The sequence below is a fragment of the Tachysurus vachellii genome, chromosome 9, assembly GCF_030014155.1.
Source record: "Tachysurus vachellii isolate PV-2020 chromosome 9, HZAU_Pvac_v1, whole genome shotgun sequence".
Taxonomy (NCBI): Eukaryota; Metazoa; Chordata; class Actinopteri; order Siluriformes; family Bagridae; genus Tachysurus; species Tachysurus vachellii.
The window spans coordinates 20,518,133-20,528,347 of record NC_083468.1 but is presented as its reverse complement, the minus strand read 5'-3'; the positions used below and the strand labels follow the sequence as shown (position 1 = coordinate 20,528,347).

The 10,215-nt window shown below is 39.5% G+C and overlaps 1 protein-coding gene across 1 annotated transcript; it reads right to left on the bottom strand.

Moving 5' to 3' along the window:
• Positions 1-200: 200 nt before the first annotated feature.
• si:dkey-103i16.6 (uncharacterized protein LOC557125 homolog) lies at positions 201-9,754 on the bottom strand. The gene is made up of 8 exons (XM_060878189.1): positions 9,525-9,754; positions 3,512-3,701; positions 3,257-3,430; positions 2,255-2,487; positions 2,070-2,170; positions 1,819-1,980; positions 1,488-1,700; positions 201-815 (listed from the first exon to the last, which is right to left on the bottom strand). The coding sequence occupies exons 2-8, from the start codon at positions 3,697-3,699 to the stop codon at positions 711-713; spliced, it is 1,176 nt and encodes a 391-aa protein (XP_060734172.1). The 5' UTR covers positions 3,700-3,701; positions 9,525-9,754; the 3' UTR covers positions 201-710.
• Positions 9,755-10,215: the final 461 nt, after the last annotated feature.

Sequence of the window (10,215 nt, the reverse complement as noted above, 5' to 3'; positions counted from 1 at the left end):
GTGAGCAGATACGGTCAGGATTACGTGATAGTTATTTAATCGACTGTGCAAAATGTAATAATTGCTTTCTCTCAATTACACACTGGCAAGCAAAACTGCAGTTCACTCACACACAACCCTATTGACAGCCATTTACTCACACTGACACAAAGAAGCAAATACACATTCTCACACAAACACACACACACAGCAGCAGGATATTGGTTCTTTGTTGCCAAGCAGAGACATTTATTAGAGTTTTGGAGGGAGGCCCCAGCTTGGAGACTGCAGTGCCTGTGAAAACACACACAGCGGGACACTACACACTCAGGAGGTCACGCCTCCCATGCTAATTTAGCACTGTCCTCTCAGAGCTGGACCTGCTCCAAGTTCCACAGAGTACACTTTGACCCAACGCGCATACACACACATATGCCTATGTCGTGGGTTATGTCCACCAGAATACCCACTTTCTGTCTTGTAATTAGGTCTCATCAGGTTTAAAACTCTTTATTAGCGAAATGTTCCACAAATGTACATAATTAAATACTTTATTTTAATAATTAGTCCTTTAATATCCTATTAAAATGTTCACAGGTAAAAACATGCCACTGACATGTCAAGAAAGACATCCACATATTATTACCTTAAATAAAAAAGAAGGATAATGTGGCCTGTATCAGAGTTGTAAGAGTGGAGGTCTGTGGCAGGATGTGACAGTAGTTTATAAGTCAAGTGCCCTTGCTGTCCGTCTCTGACGAGTCACTCTCTTCACTGTTGCTGCAGGAGCAGGCCGTGTGAGGAGCAGATATGACCATGGGGATGGTCTGCAAATCCTAGAGGAAATTCAAGAGAATATGTACAACTTGACTCCCAAAAGAAAAAGTAAAGAGCTGCTACACAGCAGAGAGGTGTGTCCTCTTCTAATTTTAGCCTCAAAAGCGCCACCTACAGTACACTATTTTATCTGCAGTAAAGGTAAGGTTACAATCTCTGCGCTTATGTATCGGGCAAAACAAAATGATATTTATGAAAGCTAGCTTGTGTCAGTGCGTCCTTAAAATTTTAGTTTTTCTGCCAAGGGATGTGCAGCAGGCTCCAGGAACTCACTATGATCAGTAAATCACCCCTTCTGTTAAAGAAATGAATAGGCATGTTTACTGATGCGAGACTAGTTGTTTTCAGACAACAGGATTGAAAAACAAAGTATTTTTGTAGCTAGGCTTGTAGCCATCACACTGTTGATATGAGCAAATGAGGAAACCAACACAGACTGAACCGTAATACAATGAGGAGCATATGCTTGGCTTTTTCTGCATACAGTACTGCTTTAAAATGAGTAGAACTGATTTAATGTCATTTTTATTAAGTTTTTGGCTGGATCTGCTTTAAAACTGTCCAGTTGTAAAGAAATAAACCAGAAAGAAAAGAGCATTTTCTATTGCCATTATATAAAACATTTAACATGTTGACCTGAGATCATATCCTAGCTAAACACCACCACATACCCCGCTCTCAGTGCTGTTCATCAGGTGTTGAATCTCTGCCTGCCAGCCCAGAATCTCAGCGAGTCGTCTGACCAAATCCACCAGGTCTCCCAGCTCCACGTAGTCTCCTCTCCTCAGGGGTTTCCGCTCAAACGGTCCCACTGCATGTCGGTTTAGCAGCAGACGTAGAACTCTGGGCTTAACTGTGTTCACCAGGCTGGCGAAGGGCTCAATCTAGCACAAAAAATAAGAGCACAACCTTAAGAGACTGTGTATAACCACCATAATCAATTCAAATATTTCCTGTAGGTTTGTGATGATAATAATGCTGCTGATAATGAACGTGTCTGACCTTTAGAGAAGTGCCCATGATGATGAGCAGGTCTGCCTTGGGGAAGTCTGTTTCATGTTGGAAATATTTTTCGGGGAGATCCTCTCCGAAAAACACAACATTCGGCTTGACTGTGGCAGAGCAGAACGAGCACGTGGGGATGCTGTCACTCATGATAGCTTTCTGAAATGCAAAATGCAAAAAGGATATAGGTGATTATTAATATAATGGCCCTTGTAGAGCAGTTGTAACAGGACATTGCTGCTTTTCACCTTGGCATCATCAGCAGGAAAAGGTGTATAGCACAAGTGGCAGGAGGCAGTCGCAAAACTTCCATGAGCTTCCACAAGTTTATCATCGGGAATACCACACACTAAGAAAATAGCAAAAGTAAGGCTTTTAAAACTTAAAAAAAAAAAAAAAAGGGGGTTGTCTAATAAAATTGAATTCAACATACTTTTCTCCAAGCCATCGATATTCTGGGTGTACATGCGGAGGAGCAGACCTTTCTGGTGAAGCATGCGGATAAAGTAATGGATGTAATTGGGTCGATGTCTGCCAGGGTACAGCTCTTTGGCCAGCGAGAAGAAAGGACGAGGGTCATCAGAGAAGTAGTCGATATTGAAGACAGCTTCGGGGTAGGGAACGTTGTACTTTTCCAGGTTGGCATATAAGCCAGTGCCTGGTGTTCTGGTGGCAAAAAATAACATGATATGGAAGAAAACTGCTCAGAAAAAAAACGACAGGTAATGAAAAGGACATTGTATTTAATTAAGGAATAAAACATGATAGATTGGCATGATGCCATGCTAGGTTTGATGATTTATTATCTAAAAGCAGGTCCCAAAGTTGGTCTATAAATAGATCGGAGCAGTGGGCAGCCATTTATGCTGCGGTGCCCGGGGAGCAGTTGGGGGGGTTCGGTGCCTTGCTCAAGGGCACCTCAGTCGTGGCCGGCCCGAGACTCGAACCCACAACCTTAGGGTTAGGAGTCAGACTCTCTAACCATTAGGCCACGACTTCCCTCTAACCATTAGGCCACGAATGCACGAATACAAATTAAATATTTGTATTATTTAAAACAAAAAAGCTATCACATTGAGAACCTCTCTCAAAGATAAGTCAAAAAATTGCAGCTTATGTTATAGAGAAAGCTCATAGCACAAGGATCTTTCGCTGTGGTAGATGATAAAGGAACAGATTTATCTCCAAAGCTTTTTCTTCTTTAACAAACATTTCCTTACAGAAGGCTTGACCAAATAAATAGCTATGTGCTATTATATACAGTATTAAATATTTTAAAATATACATTTATTAACCTTAAAGTATCTAAATGTCTACTTTACAGGTCCGCGTTTTTAAATTAACTAAAGAATGTGTTTTAAATTAACTAAAGTAATCAACACCTCGGCTCAGTGAAATATACAGCACAGTGCTTATGATGAACTGAAACTCTTACCTAAAGTCTGGTATGCCACTTGCTGTGCTGATTCCAGCGCCAGCCACTACTACCACGTTACGCAAGCGACCCAGCTTCATGAGTCGGCCCACAGTCTCGAGAGCTCCCTGTGGGACTGAGCGACCTGATGTGCTCTTACTGACATCAATGCCTGCTTTTGGTGACTTCCCTTTCCTGAGATGATAAGGGGAACTCATGTCATTTTCACGATTCACAGCAAACAGTAAAATTAAGAGCGCTGCCACAGTATCGCACCGTGCTAATAAGGCCTGCAGCTCGCTCACTCTCATGAGGCTCAGGTCATCAAGTAGGACCGCGTCTGAGGGTTTGCTCTGCTGAGAGGAGGATGGAGCAGATTCCTGAGAGCCAACGGAGCTGCGCGTCACTCTTCCAAATCCAGGCTGGTTGCTCCGTCTTTCCCTGCTCATCTTCGTTTTGCTCATGCCTGCACATGCACAAACATATGTGGTACATTATTACGTTGCATTATACTGCAGTGCTGCTGAATTCTCTCATCTGATGATGATGAGCCTATTTTTTTAACAAGACAAGGGAGTTACAGTTTATTGGTAACGTGACACCAGTTATCTGCCTTTTTGTTTTCTTATTCACTTTGAAAGGGGGATAGAAGAAAAAATCTGGTGCTAATGCTTATAAAATAAGTGATAAAAGGAAACAACTAGTATCACAGAACTTCTACAACATTCAATGTAACTATAAATAGAAAGGATTATGTGATGCTCCATAAAAACTAAATAAAAATGCTGACAAATTGCTGTACTATATGACAAATCCATTCTTTTAACAGGAAATTAAACTTCAGATTGGTAACAAATCAGGCCAAGTGTCAGTCCACACAGCAGCTGACTCTTCTTTATAACAGCAACCCTGTCATGATTTGTTCCTTAGTTGTATCACAAATTAGCAGTTTACATACAGCCTGAAAGGCTAGATCAACAGGCTAGATCAAAAACGAGCAAACAGATTTCATTTTATATTCAATTAACACAAGTGGACAGAGCACTTAAGATATTAAATTAGTAACCAACTGACCAACATGAGTTCAAATACTGCTTGTGTGGAAACAATGTTCCACACGCATGTAAATGGAGACTTCAAGATTAAATTTATTGTAAAAACTAAATAAATTAATCCTCATGGATGAAAAATTAAAAGTCTTTTCACTCTTCAATTGTTAAATCATCATCATCATCATCATCATCAAAAAAAAAAACGCTTCAAAAACAAATCATCTTATATAAAGCATCCCACAGTTAGCTTCAAGATGCCTAAGAAAGACTAACAGCCCTGACAATACTTACATGTGACATTATAACCCTATATAATGTATGTTTTTATGTATTATCAGAATGTTTTAGACGATTTCTTTCTTGATTTGAGCAACAGGTCCCTCAGTGTGACTCAGTACTCTCTCAGATCCAGAAGCTTCTGAGGCTATATTTAAACTGCACTTAAAGCAAAATCACGGTGTGGCTCTTTTGTATTCTCCTGCCTTGGTTAGTGAAAAGCTTCAGTGTTTTAAAACTGTCACCTTACAAACAAAAGCTAATGGCTGTAATATATTTACTGTTCCCCCTTTGTGTAGCAGCTATGCTAATACAGCTCACAGCTGTGGCAGCTTTAATGCCCAGAGAAGGTGGGGGTGCTGGGGGTCCAGGATTGACCGTGTGTCAACAAACCCAGCTGGAACAGAAAGGAGGAAGCCCCACAGAAGGCCCCTCAAACACCGCAAAAGTGACTGAACAGAGATAGATGATTCAGGGTAAATTTCAATAAAGAGAGTACAGAGGAGGCAACAGAGATGTGGGAGTGTGTTGCCAAAACTAGCCAAAAAATTTCAGTCAGAGTCCAAGTGTCAGCAGTGTGCTGAAGCTTGTATCAAATTCACACATGAGTGATGGCAAACTTCACTGAAATCTAGAAAGGCTTTAAACGATTTTTGTCTAATTGGTGAGGTGCGGATTATGTATTGGATATGGAGTGAAAAAATACTGGCAAATCAAACTGAACACAGATGAAGGGTTTTGGATTTTAAAGCACAAATGTTTGAAATTATGAAATCCACCAGTTATTGTACGGGTTATTCCTTTGAAGTCTGGAGGTTACGGCTGATATAATTTCTGTAAAAATTCACTAAAAGATTTACAAACATTTGTAAGTTTTTGAGTTTAATGGTTTGATTGTCAATATTTAATTAGTATTGCATCATTACTTACAAACAGACAGAAGGATATAACAAGGATGTCTACAAAAAGTGTCAATAAATTAGGCAGCTGGCTCTCCAGTAAGCACTTCTATAGTAATATTCTGGTCAGGGTTGCGATGGATCCGGGGCCTATCCCAGGAACACAGGGTGCTTTGTAAAGGACACACCCCCAAACAGGAGCTTGCACACCCATGCACACACTGGCAGTGTACATCAAATCCACCAATGTCCATGGGGGTGGGAGGAAACCAGTGAATCTGGAGGACATGGGGAAAACATAAAACTCTACATAAAAACCTGAGCATGGGATGAAACCAGGGACCCTGGAGATGTGAAGTGGCAGCATTCTCACTGCACCATTTTTAATCACCTTACACAAAAAAAAGGGTAAAGGTTGTGACCTCGTGCTGGTATTTTCGGGTGGGTTTACAGTGATCTTCAACTCTTTTAAACTATGAGTTGAAGACAAAGAAATGCATTCTATAAAATGGAGCCTGCGTCATAGCATACAAATGAGATAAATCTGTCCTTTTACTGAAGAATGTTAAACATATCACAGGCTGGAGGGACACAATCACATTCAGGGTGACAATAATCCCTGCTCCATTGGAGTGATACAACTCTTCTACTATGGGCTGTGGCAGAGCACCTGACAAAACTAAACTGTCTAAACATTGGAAGTCTTATCAAGTTTAAAAAAACTAAACCAAACCAAACCCAGAGCTCACCACTGACATGTTGATTTTGTCTACTGTGACACACCAGATGCTTCTGGAATTAAAAGTAGATTAGACCGCTCTCTCTCTCTTATTTTTTCTTCCTCTTGAGGACTTCTGAAAGCATCCAGGCTCCTTATAAGATTAAACTTCCCTATCTTCATTACTTTAATACCCATTTCTGTGGAGCTATTAAAAACTACAGGTGGCAAGAGATCACAGCTTTTGTGTCCTGTCCACCCATAGAGACACCGCTGAGCAGGGCCAATATATCACAGAACATCTTAATACGACTCCACACAGAGCGTTCTCCAGTACATCTCCCGTGAAAAGGAGAACACCAACAATGAAACCACTGACATGTAGTAAGATACTGGTGAAATCTAATGAGATGTTGTGTCAGGGAAACTCCTCACTCATACTTTTTTGTACTTTCTAAATGTTACTCAGAGTTTTAATATTCAACAATATGGTGTTGATTAACTACAATCATATCTCAAATTAACATACTGATGGGAAACACAATCAGGAATTTTCAGAAACTCACTACATAGAATAATTAGACCCAAAATAACCAGGATATGAAGCAGATCTGACAGCAAGATTATGTAGAATCAGGCAAACAATTCCAGCTCTTCCAGCTTCCAGTAGAATAAATGAAGTGTATAAGTAGTAAAGGCTGATTTCTGCCTGTTCTTTAGCCAGCTAGCATGGAGTCAGCAGTGGAAAGATACGTAGCCGTCTACCTCAGAGAATGTTTACTAAACATGGACGCATGGAGAGAGGTGAAAGCAATAACACAAGCCATGTGCAGAAACTAGCAAACCTTAAGTAGGGAAGGAACAAGCTGACTGTTACACACACAGGGAGAAACAAAATGTTAGTTTTTAGTTACACTCACTTTATTATGGTCCACGTAACAAGCTCACTATGACGATACAACATGAGAAGGCACTAAAGTGCATCTTTAAACTTATATGATATGCTGTATTATACCTAGCATCGCACAACTGTCATGACATGACATGACATGACATGACATGAAATGACATGACAGCAGCATGCACTATCAATCAGACAGGCTAGCAGCTACGCCATCAATTAGCATTGGAAAACACAAAAACAAGGGACCTGAGATACACATCAGGTGTTAAAAATAGAATGATTAGGTGTTTTAGGCTGTTTTCATGGGCTTTCCAGGCAACAAACAACAAACATTTCTACAACCAAGTCACAAAAAAATTCATACATATAAAACACATTTTATAGAAATCACCAATAGATCAGGTGGCAAAAAAGAAGAATGACGAGTGTTCAGACAGACCATGACATCAATCTGAAATAAAATAGTGAATAAATATTTAAACTGGGTATGGTTATATAACTATACATCATTTAAACTGACCTATTATAATTATGTGTGCATGCACATATACTGTATCTATATCCCTTCTTATTGCTTTCTTCTCACAAATTCTCTCTCTCTGTACTTAGATGGTCAAAACTTCAATCACTTGCACCTTCATCAAAGGTGCTATAAGGTGCAAATAAAACACCATTTGTAAAATCAGTTGAAAACGTCACTCGCCTAGTCTGATATCTGCTCCATCTCGTAGTGTTTTGTGTATAATGAGCTACTCTACGACATCTGCTGCCCTCACAGCTCCTGTCACCACGGTGATCACTTCAACACAAAAAGGTCTACATTCCTCTTTATTCGCCATTGCGCTAATGACATGTCACTTTGGGTTGCTTCTTTGTTCAATCCTTTTATGATACAATGCAACTAATTTAGGCTCAATGTGCTATTTGTTCAGGGTGTGTGCAAGGGTGTACATAAGAAAAAGCAAACAACTGACTACAGAGAAAACACATACTGTACAGTGGGTTTGGCAATGTGAGATGTTACAGCACTAAAATGACCTGGTAATGAGTTTAAGTCTGGAGTGCAGAATCCACAAGACACTGTTAAGTGTCGAACAGGTGAAGAACACTGAGGAATGAAAGAAATAGAAAAAAAAACAAAAACAAAACAAAACCGGTGTACGGTGCTGAAGGACATACATTTTAGTTTCAATGATTTTCCCCCACTGTCAATTTCAAAGTGATTAAAGCAAAGACAATAACATGACAATGTCCTTTTTAAGAAAACCTGGTGAAGACTGACATCTAGTGGTGCAGGTGACCGCAGAAACGTGGGGTGACTGTAATAGTATTGTATCTTGATGGTGGGTTGTGTGCTCTTATTGATGTCAGACACAGCATTTTTGTTAGGTGTTGGATGGGTTGGTCTCTGGAGTTTATATAGAATGGTAAACATCCAGTGAACAGCAATTCTGCAGGTGGAAATACTTTGTTGATTCGAGAGATGAAACTCGGGAAGACTGGTTTGAGCTGAGAGGAAGGCTATGCTAACTCAAACAATAACTCGTTACAACCGTGTTGAGCAGAAATGCAACACTGAGTGAACAACATACTGAACCTTGAGTTGAATGGGCTGGAACAGCAGAACACCACATCAGGTTTTAGGCCTCAGCCCAGAACAGGAATCTGAGGCTATAGAGGCTACAGGCCCACAGGTCAAAGATAGTTAAAGCTTGGAAAAAATGTTGCCTGGACTTACGAATCTTGAATTCTGTTGCAAAAACCAGATGGCGGGGCCAGAATTTAGCATCAACATCATAAATCCATGGACCCTACCAGTTGTGTGTCAACAGTTTAGGCTGATGGTGGTGATGGGTAGGATGTAGGGAACGTTTTCTGTGTTTTAGTGTAGTGTTCCTAATAAAGTGTCTGTCTGACTGTTCACAGGAAACCGAAAGGCAATTCAACCTTATCTTTAGCTTATATATATATATATATATATATATATATATATATATATATATAAAAAAACACAACAACAACCACAACATTGTATTATTATAGTAAAATTAGCTTGTAGTGCTATTTATAAAGAAATAAAATGAAAACAAGAAAAAAGCTGCAAATGTATTATTTTCAATAGCAGAAAAAAAAAAAGTATTGTAAATACAGTTCTGGAAATAACCCATGCATCTTTAGATAATAATGTAAGATATATTTTAAACAGTTAGTCTGATGATTAATGATGCTCAGGTGTCATTGAAAACCTCATGAATAAGTGGAACTGTTTGATTTTTGCAGCAAGCCATGAATGCAGGCATTCTTGCATCTTATAACATTAATACTACAGCAACAACCTTTAGTTATGCACTGTACTAACTACATCATTTTGTACCACTGTTGTTGTTGTTATACAGAAAGGTAAACAAATAAACAGCAGCTAGTCGTTCTGTGGTCAAACCTGCTTCCAGTTAGTTGTCAGGTAAACATGAAGGGTTGAGATGTTACAGCTCAGTTAAAGCCCCTCAAACAGCACCAGCAGCTCCGTGTTCTCCTCCTTTAAAGCACCGTACTTAGATTTATAGACAGCTTTACACCATGTCACGAATGAAAGGCGAGAAATCTGTGGGCAGTCTGTGGGCTATCTGTGCAACCAGGCAACAACAAACGGACAGGAAATACGTCACTCTAAAGAAGCGCGAGGAAACTGGGCGCGTGCATTCAAACATCACATGGCGTTTGAGCGGAAATGAGGACAATTAGACCCTTGAAGATTACTATTGGTTAAAAAAAGGTGTGAATCAGGGAGTCTTGTGTCGATTACCATGTGATTGCTAATTTTATTTTTCAATTAAAAAATCATTTTTTAAAGAGAATAAAATAGAGATATTTTATTAAAGGAGTTTGTTATCAATCCCTTTTCTTATGGTTGATACTTTCAAAAAATAAATATGGTACCCATGACATACTCTTGTGTGTAAGTTTATTCTCCCTATCCAATTCCAATCAAAATTCCTGTTCTGTTCAGTGAATCAGGTCATTTGATTCGGTTCATAGATAAAACGATTCTTCCTACTGCCTGTAGACCTTTAACGTGAATAATAAAAACCAGACCATATTTGCTATATTATGTGATCGTTTTTTCTTTGTTT

Coding starts and splice junctions, on each gene's coding strand:
- si:dkey-103i16.6 (XM_060878189.1), bottom strand. CDS start 3,699: ATGAGCAAAACGAAGATGAGCAGGGAAAGACGGAGCAACCAGCCTGGA. Junction 1,701..1,818: donor TCATGGGCACTTCTCTAAAG/GTCAGACACGTT, acceptor TTTTTGTGCTAG/ATTGAGCCCTTCGCCAGCCT. Junction 816..1,487: donor TGAACAGCACTGAGAGCGGG/GTATGTGGTGGT, acceptor AATTTCCTCTAG/GATTTGCAGACCATCCCCAT.